Here is a 17,072-nt window from a genome sequence, read left to right on the forward strand (position 1 = left end):
CCATTAAGTGCTAATAAAAATTTGGAATTTGGACCTCAGGACAAACCCAACTCTCATTCTCTACCTGGACATGTGCTTTAAGATGGGTCAAGGAGAAGGTTGATCAGGATCTCTTGGTAGATCTCTGGGTGATTTATGGTAAATCAGAAAAGATTTCTCATGCCTAATAGTTTAACAACAAACGTAAAAGAACCTTCCTTTCTTGCTCCTAAATTAGAATGTTAAAATCAAGAAAGCGTGGTGACAGACTGGAGCAGATTTGTGCATGAAAACAGTGGCAGCTGATGGCTCCCATGTCAATGCAGTGGTGAATCTGCCAAAGTTTTGGCTAGCTTTAAAAGAGCTTTCCAAGGTACTGAACTGATTTGAGTGAGAAAAAATTTGTTCACTAGGCACAAATTCTTGTATGAAACACATATTCCTGTACTGTGCATGAACTCAGAAGTATCATGTTCCCCAACCCTAGAAGATAGCTTTCAAAGTTTGGCAAAGTTGCTTTTTTGAACTGTAGCTCTCAAAATCAGGATTCTGGGAGCCGTGGTTCAAAACCCCAGCAACTTGACCAAGCTCTTGTCTGTCCACTCGCCACTATTTTGCACATGGCTCCAGTTAATTAAATTCAGGATTTTAAAAGGGAAAAGGAGATCCCAAAACCACCATGCATTAAGAAATATAATCCAAGTCATTGTGTCATTAAAATTCTCTTAAAGTAACCTTCCTCAATCCAGTGCTCTCCAGAAAGAAAAACAGTCTGAATCAGTCTGAAGGCCTATCTAATCCAGCAGTCATGTACACATAGCCAACCATATTTCTGTGAGCAGCCTGCCAGAAGGATAAAGAACACCTCTCTTCCTCCCATATTTCCCAGATCTCCAAATCTCATAAGTTCTGCCTCCATGGCTTGGGAATTATAGGCATTGCAGTCATACTCATTTGAAAGGTATCTGCTTGGGGAAGATTGTACTAAGATTTATTGTTTTATTTTTATAGAAAATGATAATGGTCAAGTTACAAGCTTCAGAAGCCACCTTAGCACAGCTTATTGCAAGATAACATAATTCAGAATTTTTTCACTAAGATACAGTATTTAATGGGTGGGCATGAGGTCGAATGACACTTAGTGTGACAATAAAACCGATATAAATGAATTGCTTCTTTTTTCAGTGTGAAATGCTGACAGGTATACAGTAACTCATGTCACCTGTAGGGATCTTTGTTTCCAACCAAACCCAGACGCTTTTGCTCCTAACCAGCAGTGGCCATGATCCTGGTGTTGTCAGTGGAAATTGTTATTAAACCTTTCTTTGGGATATAAAACTGGCCATTTATTGATCCACATTGCTCTCAGGTTTGTCTTCTAGAAACATCTTGACTTATGATCCTTTCATTTGTTACTCCATGTGGCTTTTAGCCAGAGAATTTCAAAGAGAATGAAGCTGCCTGCTAGTCATTATAAGTAGCTAATGCTCATGATGCTGGGTTTCTCACAGCTAACAGGCTCCTCAGGAAGCCGCTTCTGTTCATTTTTTCCTCCAGACCCACTGATAGGACGACACTCTTGTCTGCCATTACCATTCTGGGCAATCTTGCAGACCTCAGTTGCTTCTGCATCCATGTCTTCCTCCTCATCCTCCTCTTCTTCCTCCCCTTCCTCCATTTTATCTGCTGCATTTTCTGCAGCTGCTACATCTTGGCTCTGCACTCGACGGGAAGGTCTCAGGATGGCCCTACGGAAACCTTGCTTGAAGCGATAGGAGAGGAAGCCATAGATGATGGGATTGGCACAGCTGTTGGCATAGGGCAGCACTACAACGAGGAAGTAGATACCAAAAAGAGATGGTTCCTCAGGCAACGTCCAGATAACATTGATGATATTGAGCACATAGAAAGGCAGCCAGCAGAGCACAAAGACAGCCACTACAGCTACCACCATGTGTGTGACTCTTCGTTCGGATCGCTTGCGCTTGTCTGTCACTGCTCGTACCTTTCTGCCTGAAGACCGAACCTTGACAACAATAAGCAGGTAACATAAGCAAATGACCAGCAGTGGTCCAAAGAAGCCAAGTGTAGCTGTGTAGACAATGAATCCTGTTTTCCATACTGATGCAGGCTCAGGCCACTTAATGTGGCATGTGTTCATGCCCTGAGGGACTTCTGAAAACACCACCACTGGTAGTACCACTACTGAAGAGAGCACCCACACAGTGGCACTGACAGCCTTGGCCACTCGTGCTGTCCTCCATTTTGATGATTTCCCTGGGTGTACCACAGCCAAGTAGCGGTCAACACTCATCACAGTCAGGCAAAAAATACTAGTAAATTGGTTGATGGCATCCACAGCCATGACTAGCCGGCACATGAATGAGCCAAAGGGCCAATAGGACAATGCATTTTGTGCAGCCAAGAAGGGAAGACCAAGCATGAAGAGTTCATCTGCCAGTGCCAAGTTGAAAATGTAGACATTGGTCACAGATTCACTGACTGAATGGCACAAAACCACATAGATGACTAAAGAATTTCCAGCTAGTCCTACTACACAGACAATGAGATATACTACAGGGATCAGAACACCACTGACATCCAGACCAAGAGTGGCAGCTAGAGAAAGGTTCCCAGAAGCAGAGATTGATGAGTTTTCATCCCAAGAAGCCGCTGTAATGGTAAAATTGGAATTGTCCATGGCAGAAATATTCAGCCCACTGGATCAGTTGGGAAGGGTCTGTATTTAGAAAAAACAGAAAGAGAAAATAGATAATTCACTTTATATTCCATAATGGAGCAAATAACAATGCAACTGAAGAACAAAAACGAAATAGAGATAGGGTTTTAGGGTTTTCAGAGTCTCATCTGGTAACCAACTTGTTTTTCTGGGCACTCATTTTAACAAATGGTGGGCTGTCAAATACCATTGGGCTGCTGACTAATTTCATTGGCATACTTAATGGCTGAGTAATCTTTGATTTCCAGTAATCTCATTCCCATAATCCCTTAGCACAGGGGTAGGCAACCTTTTTGAGCCGGGGGCCAGGTTGGTGTCCCTCAGACAACCGGGGGGGCCGAAGCCGGGGGGTGGAGCTTCCACCCCCGGGGGTGGGGCCGCATGCTGGGGGCGGAACTTCCACCCCCAGGGGCGGAGCTTCCACCCCCAAGGGCCATGCCACCTCCTCTTTGCCGGCCCCTGACGGGGCCCCAGGCCCTGTCAGAGGCCAGGAAAGAGCCGGCGGGGACCGCCAGCGCTGCAGGCCTCCCCATCTTTGCTGGCCCCTGATGCCAGGGCCCTGCTGCCGCCGTTGGAGCCCTCCTGGAGGGCCCCTGCGATGGCAACTGGCCTCCCAGCGGGCCCCTGGGAGGCCAGTTGCTGTCCCTTGGGCCCTCCAGGAGGGCTCCTGCGACGGCAGCGGGCCTCCCAGAGGCCCGTTGCCTTTGCTGGGGTCCTCCAGGAGGGCCCAAGGGACAGCAACTGGCCTCCCAGGGGCCCGCTGCTGCCGCTGGAACCCTCCTGGAGGGACCCTGCGACGGCAACGGGCCTCCCAGGGGCCCACTGCCGCCATTGGAGCCCTCCTGGAGGACCCCGGTGAAGGCAACTGGCCTCCCAGGGGCCCGCTGCCGCCGTTGGAGCCCTCCTGCAGGGAACTTGCGATGGCTACGGGCCTCCCAGGGGCCCGCTGCCGCCACTGGAGCCCTCCTGGAGGACCCCGGTGCAGGCAACGGGCCTCTGGGAGGCCCTCTGCCATCGCAGGAGCCCTCCTGGAGGGCCCAAGGGACAGCAACTGGCCTCCCAGGGGCCCGCTGCGATCGCAGGAGCCCTCCTGGAGGGCCCCAGCGACGGCAACTGGCCTCCCAGGGGCCCGCTGCCGTCGCAGGAGCCCTCCTGGAAGGCCCCAGCGGCGGCAACGGGCCTCCCAGGGGCCCGTTGCGGCTCCTGGAGCCCCGTTTCGGGGCTCCGGAGGCCGCAGCGGGCCTCCCAGAGGCCCGTTGCGGCTGCCAGAGCCCCGTTTCGGGGCTCCGGAGGCCGCAGCGGGCCTCGGAATGGGCGCCGCCATTTTGCCCTTCAAAATGGCGGCGAAATCTCGCGCGACATTTTTGGTCGCGCGAGACTTCGCCGCCATTTTGAAGGGCAAAATGGCGGCTGAAGCCGCCAAAATCGGCGGCGATTTCGGCGGCGGGAGGGACTGGGGGCCGGCGGAAAGGCGCCCGCAGGCCGGATCCGGCCCACGGGCCGAAGGTTGCCGACCCCTGCCTTAGCATGTTGGCTTGAGTTTCTAGGAACTGGAGTTGAAGAATTCCAGAAGGCTAAACATTTCCCATGCTTGCTATAGATTAGGTTTATATTCACTTCTCTATTACTTCTAAGGTTGACAATAGTGGGGCCAGAGGTAGCCCAAGGCTCACTAACTGCTAATGCCTATTCTTCCATTGTAGGATGGCCAAGAACTGGAAACAGGAAGGGCTTGGAAGCAAAAGCATGCAACATCCACAAGACTGCTCAGACACACAGATTTACCTTTTCTCCACTAGATAGGTAGCTCGTGGGCAATGAGGGTCACTGGACTGCTAGAGAAACTGGGAGCAATATGAAACCTGATATATTGGTTAGAATAAGATCCAGTCATTGACTTCGATACTGGCTGTATAATGGTGCTGGGACAGCTGTCCTTCATACATGGCACACATTCTTCACAAAAGAACATAAGAAGAGCCATCCTGGATCACACCAAAGGCCTATATAGTCCAGCATTCTGATAGCTGCTTGCTCTTGAGAAGCTTGCCAGCAAGAAATAAGTGTAATTCTTGCTTGGGCTCAATCATATTGCTGTATGTGACATATAGCTATCTTTACTAGTAGTTTTTGATTATGCCATCTATAAGAATTCACCCAGTCTCCTTTTGAAAGCATCCAAGTTGCCAACCATTGCTAAATTTTATTGCAGTAAGCTCCACAGCTCATAGCCTTTAGGGCTGAAGGGCAGGGTATAAATACCATAAATAAAAATAAATAATAAATAGTAATTCTGTGTAAAGAAGTATTTGCTTTATCTGTCCTGAATCTCTCACCATTCAGCTTCAGTGGATGACCCATATTATTGTTATGTATAAATATTGGGTGTCTCTCTCTGTTTTCTCCATAATATGTTCTCTCATATCCACTTACCTTTTTGTCCTGAGCAAATGTTGGTCACATTTCCTCATTGGGGAGTTGCTCCAGCCCTGTAATTTCTGTGATGCACTTTTCTGCCCCCTTTCTAACTCTGCAATATTCAGCAAGCATTAAATCTTTTGCAGGGTGAACCAGAGGGAGCAGGTGGACAGGCATTTGTTGTTACTGAACAAACTATTGCTATGTCATTTACCCTGTAGCTTTGAGCCAGTTACTATGACACCCTAGCTCAGGACTGGATTAATCATTATGCTTACTTGTGACCTAGAATTAAGGTCTGCATTAAAGTAAGGGTTTTATTGTACTATAGTGTCTGACATGCCCATATATATATATATATATATATATATATATATATGTATGTATATGTATAGAGAGAGAGAGAGAGAGAGTGGTGTAGTGGTTTGAGCATTGGACTATGACTTTGGAGATCAGAGTTCGATTCCCCTGCTCCAACATAAAAACCCACTGGGTAACCTTAGACAAGTCACATTGTTGTAGTCTCAGAGCTTGGCAATGGCAAACTCACTCTGAAGAAAGTTGCCAAGAAGACCCCATGATACATTTGCCATAGGGTCACCACAAGTCAGAAATGACTAGGAGGCACACAACAACAACAGGAGGGATGGATGGAGGGAGAGAACACATGTTCACAGATATTATGTAACACTTCCTGCTAGTGTAATGCTTCTTGCTTCTCACCACATCTCCCTTTTCTACAGCCCACAGGTGTGGGTGCTGGTGGTGACAGGTTGAGGAACCAGAAGGTCTACCACTGTAGTGCTATGGTTTCACTGCTGTGGCTGCATCCTATGGAATCCTGGGATTTGTAGTTTCGGAAGACACCAGAGTTTTCTGGCTGGGAATTCTAAAAGCCCCTCTTGAGACAGTCAATTCAGGATTCCACACATTGGTTTGTGCTATGACTTTGGACATGTCTACACGGGAGATTTGCAGTGGTTTCCCCCTGCTCTTGCATCACCCTGTCTACACAGGGAAAAGTCAAATACCCATTTAAACTGTGGACTGTTCTCATGTGGGAAGGCCCATTCTGCAGTGAATCTGGACCATCTGTCCCTTACAGAACATTATTAAACAAATCACTATTTGCTTTGGATCTTCCTAGAAAATCCAGATCACCTGGGTGTGATAACTGGTGCCTGTTTACTCAGTGTCCCACTATGCCATCCAGTGCCACCACTGCTGGTATGGGTAGCTCATTCTGAGGTCACAACAAGGAGTCCAGACTTGCAATTGATGATGAGCGCCTCATTTTCAGCTTCAGAGGGAGGGACTCATGCTGCTGCTGGTGGCACTGGGCAGTACAGTGGGATGTGTGTGTACACAAATACCAGAGTGCCCAGGCAACAGAAGGAATTCAAGGCAGTTTCTGAGTCAAAATACTCTGGAAGCAACCTGGACTATTCTGATTAGTGGAAATGCACTCTTTGGGACTCCTGCAACCCCAGGAAATCTTCCTTAAGCATCCTGTTAAAAGCCATACATAGTATGCATAGTGTAATAGTTTGAATGTTGGATTATGACTGTGGAGATCAGGGTTCAAATCCTGTCTGATCCACATAAACCCACCGGGTGACCTTGGGCAAAGTCACTCTCTCTCAGTCTCAAAGGATGGCAATGGCAAAAACTCTCTGAAGAAATGTGCCATGAAAACCCCGTGATAAATTAGCCTTAGGGTCACCATATGTTGAAAAGTACTTGAAGACACACAACAACAACAACAACAACAACAACAACAACAACAACAAAATACTATGTTCTGTACACATGTGGACCCCATTAACAATGGGGCAAATTAAGTAGTCTTTGTACATCTTGTGATAAAAGCATGAAACTTGACACTGAAACAGCTATTCATATTGCTAAGAGATTTGGATACTGGGTCACAGCAGGAAAGCTCTTAAAGTATACAACATAAGTCATGTTTATTAATTTCATGCAAAACGATACCAAGATATAGATATTGCTGAGCTAAAGTGATATAAAGGGAACTGAATATTCAGCTGTATGATTATATAACTTTGTTGTACATTTCAGTGAGTAAGTGTTCTTTGAGCAAAATGTTGCTACTGGATAATACTGCCTAGTATAACATTTCAACATACCATATAAAATTCAGCATAAAGATTTTGCCTTATTTCTGCTTATGATGTACTTGTTGGGCCTGGCTGCCATTGTATTCAGGAACCACATGAATAATTCCTCATTAACCAAATCAGTTGAATACTTAGAAAAAATGTTATGCCAGATTTCGTGCTTTTATCACATAGCATGCTATCTATCTATCTATCTATCTATCTATCTATCTATCTATCTATCTATCTATTCAGGTCCTCTGCACCGTTATAAAATAATATTCCATTTGGCTTTCTCAACCACAGCACATCACTGTTATGTCCCTCATAGCATTACTGCCTCCAGTGCTCCCATTCTCCATGAAATAAAATGCAGCCCTTCTTTATGAACTATTTAATTATAAATTACTCAGGTGGAAATGCTACTGGTACAGGAGCAAGCTTGGTTTGTTTGGGAAGACAGAGTGAGAAGAAATTGAATTATAGGCAAGTCAAGTTGAGAATTAAGAAATATAACATTTCTCAGTGCCAGAGACCCTTCATTACTCAAACCTAGGGCTTTCAAAAACTCCTTATTAGATGATATAGCTGTATTGCACTCCAATACTTCTGTACTAATATTGTCATGTATTAAGTGCACTCCCATTGCTTCTCAACGTCTGATCATATTTAACTGGTCATTTGGCGATATGATTGCAACACATGGTGAAATCACTAAGCTTCCAATGAAGTTCTGACATTTGAGTCTCTTGATAATAACCAGAGTTCATTTTTTTTCATTCTGTTTGATGAGTGGCAGGACTATTTTCTGCTACTAATTCATTTTAATGGTGTGGTGGTGGCGGTGGTGGTTCTTGTTATCCTTTCATTTATTCTGGAAGCACGAAAAGTGTTGGAAGACTGTAAAACAAATTGCCATGGCCCTGTCAGAGTTTGGGATATTTCTTATTGTGGACTACAGTTCCCAGAATCTCACAACTTGTATAGCCCTGCCTATGATGGCTTGGGGATTCTGGCAGTTATAGTCCAAAAAGTCACTTTTCCTGGTTCTGGTTCTGAGATTGACAATAGCCACCCACTACAGATCAAGGAGGAAGACATTTAACCATTTAGCTTTCTCAAATTCCTTATTTTATTTGTCCATCCAAACCAGGAAGAAATTTGCCAAAGGCTGTAAATTTATCAAAAATGAATTGAAATGAATTTCACTATATGTGCTAGACAAATTCCATAGGAATTTCAAATACCAATTTCAAGTTTGATGCTTTTATCACAAGATGTACAAAGACTAGTTAATTTGCCCCATTGCTAGTGTGGACAGGAGTCAAGTATATGGATAAATTTGTCAAGTTGGGAACATTTTCATTGAAAGCAAAATCAAAAGAAGTTCTCCACCACGTGTAAGAACTAAGGGATCTTGGAATTCCAGCATTGTTTCAGACAGCAGATTTTGAGTGCCTCTAAATGGCATGGAGCATCTGCCGAGCAGACTTTTATATCCAATATCAGATGCTTCTTCTCTTCTTAGCTGCCACAATTATTGCCAAGATATTTGTGTTTATTGTTTATGACCAGTGTCAACGATATAATTACCATTTTCTTTACCTGGTATCACTTTGCTCCCACTCTTGAACATGTACACATTCAAGCTTGAATATTACACTCCAGGCATCTGAAGAGTGTATTAGAACCCATAAATCTTTTGCCAAGACACATCGGTGAGCCTTTAAGGTTTTGTTGTTCGGTGGGAACAAACTAACCAAGCTAGCTCTTGGAAAACTTTTATTATGAAGGAAACTGCTTTTTACTTAGCTAGTATTGTGTTTTTATTACTAGGAAGGCAGAGATGTGTTTGTGGAATTTTATCTCCCATGTACTGAAATAAATTGATTGGATTTTGATGTTATGCACCTTGATTTGAGGGGAGCAGATTTATTTGCAGCTCTGTCTCAGGCAGCCAAATGCCAACTGACCTGTTTTTCCTAAGCAGAGAGAGAGAGGATATCTCCCAACAATAATTTCTCATTAACATTAATACATTTAAATGAATGCAAATATATAACCGACCCATATGTCTCTACAATTTAAAATAGGGCAAGTGACGATTCATACCAGAATTCTCCTTCTCCTAATACTGTGCCTTCTTTTTATTTATTTCTCTGTTTATGAAACAGGGTATCTAGGAAAGAGATAACATGGGTGTAGACATATTATATAGTTATAGCAGTTTGATACCATTTGAACTGCCATAGCACCATATTATGGAAATCTGGGATTTGTAGTTTGGTACTTGGCAATCTATGCTGGAAAATTCAAGTCTCTTCCTCCTGAATCACAGCACTAGAGAGCTCTAGCAGAGAAATCTAAGTGCCTCACTCAACCAAATCCTAGGATTCTATGGAGTTAAGCTATGGTGGTTAAAGTGGTATCAGAGTACTATAAATGTATAGTGAATATACATACTCTATGAGTGAGTCAGCCTTTAGCCAGTTAAGGTTAGAGAAAAGAGATGAATTTTGTATCTACACTGTAGAAATAATGCAGTTTGACACCACTTTAATTGCCATGACTCCATCCTATAGAATCCTGGAATTTGTGGTGTCAAACTGCATTATTTTTTAGTGTAGATGCACCAAAAGATAGACCTAAAATTCAACCTAAGTCTACATTTTTCCACAAGTTCCTTCAGTTTTCAATGCTGTGTGTTAAAATTAAAGCTGAAGCTCCTTGATCTTCCAGTAGCAGAGCTATCAAATGCCCTTTTTATATGAAATGCTCTTTCCTATGCTATGGGGGTGAGACAATGCAGTGAAGTGGTTTGCGTATTGAACAAGAACTCTGGGAGACCAGGATTCAAATCCTCATTTAGTAATGTAAATCCAGTTGGACAAGTCACACTCTCTCAGCCTCAAAGGCAAGGGTAAACCCCCTATGAACAAACCTTGTCAAGAAAACCCTGTGATAAGCTTACCTTAGGTCACCATAAATCAAAACAACTTGAAGGCACACAACAGTAACAGAAATACTGTGAGTACAATGGCCTCAAATCAAGGCAATGACAAATCTAATTAAGAAATAAAGGGGTAACTTAAGAAATCACTGGATGATTTTGAAAACTTTGTCCAGTGTTTTCTCATCTCTGTAGGAGGAATGAGGCAGATTTCTGTTTCACTTCAATTTTATTAAGGATTTGTCCACAGTTCACCAATATTTTTCACTCAAATGATACAGAAAAACCCTCCCAAATTGACTATCCAGGTACAGGGCTTTTTCTGAATGCTTAAATCTTAAAAGTCTGGGTTCTATTAGTAGTGAATTGCTACCTTGTTTTCTCATTTGGATAAGTGTGTGTGTGTGTGTGTGTGTGTGTGTGCGTGTGTAGGGGTTTGAGTGGGTCTTCATTTTTAACACACACAGAGACAACATAGCCCTTTCACGGTTGGAACATACCTACTGAATTTGGCTGCTACAGATATGGGAGAAATTACCTTAAGTCCATTTAATAAGAATTTACTTTAAAGTTTTTTAACAATATGAACATGGGAGAAAGAAAAACTTTTCTATCCGTATTCTAGAAGAATGTGTCTGTGTCCCAAGATGTGGAATGGTAATTCTTTGTTTCCAATAACTATACAGATAGATCACCATGGAATTTCTATTTTGTTCTCATTTTGTTGTTGCACACAATAGTGAAAAATTCAAAAGTTTCTCAGCTGGGCAGGGTTATGAAGATTGTTGCTGATGTTTTTTAAAAATAATTTTCACATTTCAGAACTTTTTAAAAAATTGTAAAGGCTTTTAAACACAAAAGGTTGTTGGTTTTTTTTTTTTTTTTTTTTTTTTTACACAAAATGCAATGTTTGCCCATAAGGAACCCTGTTGCTTGCACAAAAGGCAATGATTTTGCCCAGATATACTTACTTTTGTGTAAAAAATGCCATGTTTTTGTACAAAATATTTTCAATGAAGCCCAACTAAAAGTGAGCTGAGACCTCCTATCTCTAGTCTTACACAAGAGTGAAAAACCTCAGTATTTTTCACTATTTTTTTGCTGCACTCTCTCAACTTGTTGAGATTTCATTAACTGTATGCTGACCTACTGAGATATTTCTTTCTTATTGATTATGAGAACATTTGTGAATATCTATATAGCCCAAAGTACTTCCTGCTCTTGAGCCCATTCATATTATGTAATTATACCACTATGATTCTCTTTTAGCTGCCATGGTTCCATCAAAAAGCACAGTTCAAGAAGATGTAATTGTGAACCAGCATTGAGCTTTGGAGAGTGAGGTTTGGATTCTGGCTCAACCATGTAAACTCATCGAGTGATCTTGGGCAAGTCACACTCTCTCATATTCAGAGGGTGGCAATGCCAAACCTCCTCTAAAGAAATTTGCCAAGAAAACCCTGTGGTAGGTTCGCCTCATGGTCGCCATAAGTCAGAAAGGACTTGAAAGCACACAACAAAACAACATCAACAACAACGATGTAATTAGAATTCACAGCCTCAAAGGCCTCACCAAACCGCAGGATTCCACAGAATGTAACCATGACAGTTCAAATGGAAGCATAGCACTGTAATTGTGGAATGGGAAAAGGTCCCTTGATGAATAAATCCCTAGAGAACTTCTTCACTGTCTGTGCATATTCTGACCATATTTACCTCTACTTCTGAGTTCATTTCTCATCATGGAGTCCATGGGTAGTGGGAATAATGTACCTAGTTCAACTTCTTTGCAATCATAATAATGGTTATGGATTGTTGCTCTTGTAATCTGAAAGCTCTTTTTTTAAAAAAAACAACAACACTATGCCATTTCACCAAAACAAGAAGAGAAGAAAGAAATGGAAGCCACACATCTCAAACTTTACCAAATAAATAAATAAATAAGCAAGAAAGCTTAGGTGTAGATGAAAACAGCTAGAAATTGTTCTAGATCAACACAACCAACCTCATTTTTGGAGTTTCTTTGAAAGGTGCTATAGAGGCTGTCCTGGTGAGGATCTATACTTCAAAATTTACCACTGTAACCACTGCTTCTAATGGTATTTAACTGTAGAAGAATGCCATTTGCAAAATTTTTGCAAAATCTTTTGCAAAAGGCAAAATATTATGACTTCAGTGTCAGGAAAATGCAATCTTCCAAGTGGGGGAGAGGTGCACACCTTAAGAAAAGATGTTTTGGTTCTGGAAACTAGCTAGTAACACCTGTTGTTTATTGTGCAAAAGAATTAGCACTGGAAATTGTTCCAAAATGAGTCATATCAGAGGTATTTCATGGATCCTGTTTGTCAGTATTGACCTGTGATAATTCTCTATTGCTGCTTCGTGCCTCCACTCTACTAGTTCTTTGGACAGTAAATGATGCATTTACATGTGTCCAATAAGCAAATGGCACCTGCATTTGGTACTGGTGCTTCAGATATGCACATTCTTAAGAGCTGTAACTGTCTGTAGGTTTCATTTTGTAGAAATTAAACTCCGCTTTACCATTTGGGCAACATAGTAATGACCAGGATATGGGGGTGGGAATTCTGGATCCTTTTCCAAAAAGGAAAAACAAACAAACCCATCTTACTTGTACATTTGTACATCTTACATTTGTTTATTCAAAACTGCCTGGCATTGAAGCTAGAAGAAAAACATACAGACATGGATACACATACACAATTTATACTTTTGCCAGTCTGATAATCTGTTTGGATTACATGTGAGAATTCCTTGGCGACCAACAAACAGAATCAGTGTCAGAACAGACTCAAAAGGATTTATGTATGTATGCATGCATTTAATACTGACCACAGCTTGGAAAAGTTACTTTTTCAGATTACTATTCTCAATGGCAATGTCAGCTGAGGGATCTGGAAGTTGTAGTCCAAACATAACTTTTTTCCCAAACTCTGATATTAAGATAATTAAATGTATAACATTCCTTAGGAGAACACCTAATCTAAAATTACCCACAATTCTATTTTCCAAATCTGCATGGCATCATAACTGCACCCATGACATCCATAATTTCCTGTGCCATGGTTAGGAAGCACTAGTAGCTTTCCTTCTCTGGGGATAACTGCCCCCAATGTCCAGAAATTATCATTCCACACTAACCCATTATGATTATTCTACTCAGTGGTACATCTAATCTGTGTCCCAAAGGGTTTGTAGTTGGAGACCTCAATATACATCCCACTTATCTCTCCACAGTCCCAGGAAAGTTGGTAGAACTTTCCTGGAGCAAAGAGTTACAGTCGATTGAAACAAAAAGACAACAGGTAGTTTTTGCAGCAGATAGACCTGGGAGAACACACACCAATGACAAAACAACAAGGAACTTGTAGATAAGGCCACCCAGGTTGGTCTACCTTGTCACCAGTTTCCCTGTCCCAGCTGGACTAAAAACACAGTCTCTCTGGATTTTGGTTTTCTAACTATGAAGTTCTAAGAGATGGGGATAGGGAGGGTTAATGCCCAAGGGAGCATCATTTTCACAGGCTGCCAAAGCAAATTTTTGCATGCAATCAAAACAGGAAGGATAACCAAGAAGAAGAAGCAGATTGGTCCAGTACTCACATAGCAAAGTTCTTTCCCTTCAGTTTTTGGGATGATAGCCCATCTCCTCGTTGCTTCCTCTTTAAAAGAAGAGTAGAGCTGAATTCTGGTGTTGCTGAATGCAGGGTCTTTTTTGTAGGACTGGAATGCCCTCCTTCTCCCTCCTGATACCCTGAGATGCCTGGTTACCTCCCTTTCCTTCTTCTGCTGTTACTACTCCTGAGGTGGCCCCTCTCCTCAGGACCCTTGTGCTCCCCCATCTGCTTGACGTCTGTTGCTGAATACTCTCCCACCTGCTCTCTGGTGCTACTGCAGGTAAGAAAGCAGCCTTTCAACATTTACAGATTAAAGCCTGGAAGAGCTGACAAACTCTCCACCCCATCAAAAGCAATCCTGCTGAATGAAGGGGGGGATATCTCTCGCAGAGTTAGGTAGATCAAGCTGTATGTCAAATTACTCTTGGGAATGTTGCCACCAGCCGATCAAGAGAGGTGCTGAAGGGAGCAGCCAGGAGTAGGAGTAGGATGAGAATGAGCCAGAGAGAAAGAGAGGGAATGAATGATTAAAGGAAACAGAATAGGGGGAATGAGTGAGGGGGAGTGACAGAGTGATTATGATGGAGAGCAAGAGAGGTGGAGGGAAGAGCGAGGGAGAGAATGAGGGGGAGTAATAGGGAGAAAAGGGGAAATGAGGGGGTACAGGAGCACAGTTGTGACAGATGGTGATAGAAGAGAATATGAGCTGGGAAAGGAGGATGAAAGAGGTAAGTGGAAGGAAAGGAAAGGGGGAAGGGAATGATGGAAAGAGAAGCTCTGCAATGCTCCTAGAGTAGAGCTGAGAAAAGAAAGCACACTGGGTTATAGCTGAATCTCTTCCAGCAAAACACTGCCTTTATTTCACAGCTTCGCTTTCATTTCTTTTCTTTTCTTTTTTTTTTGTAAATCCAAGGCTTCTTTGAAGTTTTGCAGACTTGGCATTCAGAGCAGGTAGTGTGTCTGTGTACCTGTGGGTATGGAGGGGCTGTGTACCTGTCATCTTTACCATTTGCAGCAGACAGAAACCCTAGTTCCACGCTCGTTAGTTCACAAATGTGGTTTGGCCTTTATTAATTTGGTGTTATATAACTTGTTTATGCATTTTGGATCCTGGGGCCATTTTTGAAAGTGACAATGCATCTGCTTTGCATTTTCAGCATCTTGGTAATTGGAATCATCATTGTTGCATGCTTTTTAAAAATAAAAAAATAAGTAAAAGCAAACATACATTGGACTGTTAAAAATTGTAATCCACAAATGTCCTATATAGATAAAATTGTATTTCTTTCCTGGGTCACAGCAAATTTCAGCTTCTCTAGCACACTTTTTATAGTGATAGCCAACTGGAAAAACTCAAAAAAACTCTGCATCTGGTCAACTGTTCCTCAAGATGGAAGCTCAATTTAATAATATGAGTAATAGCTGTTGTTAGAGCCACGTTCCATGAATTTGTCTGCCTCCACTTTTACTGTGTATACTCGGCTATAAGTCAACCTCATGTATAAATAGAGGGCCAGTTTTGGGGCCAAAATTATGTATTTTGATATGACCCACAGATACGTTGAGGGTAAAATGTAGCGGCATGTATAAAAAGATCTAAAGGATGATGCAAAGGAAAATGATGCCAAAAAAATTCCAGCAGACATAACTGTTTGTGCTCATCCTAAAGGCCAGATGGATGAGAGAGAAGAGGTGATCCATGTTTCTTTTTAGTGCTCCCAGGATGAACTAAGCTCTTTGCCTTTTAGCATTCTATTCAGAGAGGGGGGATGGCTCCATTATATATATACACACACACACACACACACACGAGTACAGTACTTACAGTGACCCATGGATAAGTCGACCCAAGTTTTTTGGGTCAATTTTTTGACTAAGATTTCTAGAATTATACATGAGTACAGTATATACAATAAATGCACCTAAGTATAGTGAATATGTTGTGTCTGTAAATTCCACAGTTGAATTATGTATTGTGTGTAAATTTAGCATCAGTGTGCACACCATGGAAATGTGCTGTGTAAAGCTATGTTTGGCTTCCTGGTAGTATGCTTCTGTCATATATCCATGTTCAATGATAGCTGCACGTACTTAAATGCAAAATCAGGTACTCTACATAGAGATGTTGCACTTTAAAATTTTACCTGCTTTAATAGGGGATATTCTTTACAGTGCTCTAAGTAAATGTTGCAAGGCTAGCTTCTCATGTTCTTCTTCAATTATGCACCCCCTAGAATTTCAGGTAAGCTTAGAGAGAAAAGAACATGAGTACAGTGGGTGGGGAGATGACATCCTTGTTCCTGGTAATTAAAAAGTCAAATTGTTGCAATTTTGCAAGCCCTGACTCCAGTACAACATAGCAGGCAGGCAGTAGGTACAAAGCTGACATTATGAAGGAAGTTAGCTTAAATGTAAAACTGTGAGCATCCCCATTCAATCATTGCTTTAAAAAAGTCAGGCTGACTGTTCCTACCCATCCCTTCCCTCATATATTACCAGGGCAGCAGCTGTAAGGCACAGAATAAGGGTCACAGACAGGGCTATAGCTACTGAGGAAAGCAAAATGAGGGAACTGCCCTCCAAATGAGAATTCTGCCCCTCATGAAATTTTCCTTCCCTCCCCAAGTTTCTAGTATTATCCAGCATTTCAGAGAGTGAAACAGTAAAAATTGTTCTCAACTACAACTCTTATATTTGCTGTGTTCTCATTCCCTGTTAACTTTGATTTAGGTGCTTAAACTCTTTTTCTAAATGATGGTGTCAAGTTTTAAGTTACTGCAGTGCTAGAAATTTGGGTAGCGAAGGTCAGTTTCAGAAATTGCAGCGTTCTTATTTTGGGATCAATACCTTCATGATGCCTCCCTATAGCCACACCCTTGTGGATAATTCATTAATTTATTTTTTCATCTTCCTTGCATCCAAACTGAAAACAAGTGAAGAGTAAAGCATGGAACAGGACAGGGAGGTTGTATGACCAGTAAGTTCAGAGTTACCTAAATGTTCCACTGCAACAGGGAACGAGGAAACACGGTCTTTTCCTAAACTTGGCCTTCTGTCATCAGAGTTGCATTTTGATGCCTCTGGCATTTCTTTGGAACTTGGGAAAAGTTATTGTTGGACACAACAACTTCTAGGAGACCCTGGCCATTGTTGGAAAGTGGTTCCTAGGATTTGTAGTCTAATAAAGTAACTTCATCCAACTCTGTATATACCAAATATTTTTCAGTCAT

At 42.2% G+C, this 17,072-nt stretch overlaps 1 protein-coding gene and 1 long non-coding RNA gene across 5 annotated transcripts in view; one reads left to right on the forward strand and one right to left on the reverse strand.

Moving 5' to 3' along the window:
- Positions 1 to 934: 934 nt before the first annotated feature.
- Positions 935 to 14,414, reverse strand: LOC149311887 (somatostatin receptor type 3-like). Its single transcript, XM_089528106.1, has 2 exons — positions 13,829 to 14,414; positions 935 to 2,719 (listed from the first exon to the last, which is right to left on the reverse strand). Exon 2 carries the CDS (start codon positions 2,678 to 2,680, stop codon positions 1,451 to 1,453), a length of 1,230 nt encoding a protein of 409 aa, XP_089384232.1. The 5' UTR covers positions 2,681 to 2,719; positions 13,829 to 14,414; the 3' UTR covers positions 935 to 1,450.
- LOC149311888 (uncharacterized) overlaps positions 13,803 to 17,072 on the forward strand; it is a 42,863-nt gene continuing 39,593 nt past the window's right edge. Inside the window, exon 1 of one of the 4 annotated variants that reach the window (XR_016281514.1) lies at positions 13,803 to 14,122. This is a non-coding gene — a long non-coding RNA (uncharacterized LOC149311888). Of the gene's footprint in view, positions 14,123 to 14,492; positions 14,571 to 17,072 lie in introns of those variants that run through there. The other 3 variants (XR_016281513.1, XR_016281516.1, XR_016281515.1) reach the window with 3 other exon arrangements.

This window comes from Sceloporus occidentalis, unplaced genomic scaffold, assembly GCF_023333645.1.
Source record: "Sceloporus occidentalis isolate IW3139 unplaced genomic scaffold, rSceOcc1.0.p SCAF_5, whole genome shotgun sequence".
NCBI lineage: Eukaryota > Metazoa > Chordata > Lepidosauria > Squamata > Phrynosomatidae > Sceloporus > Sceloporus occidentalis.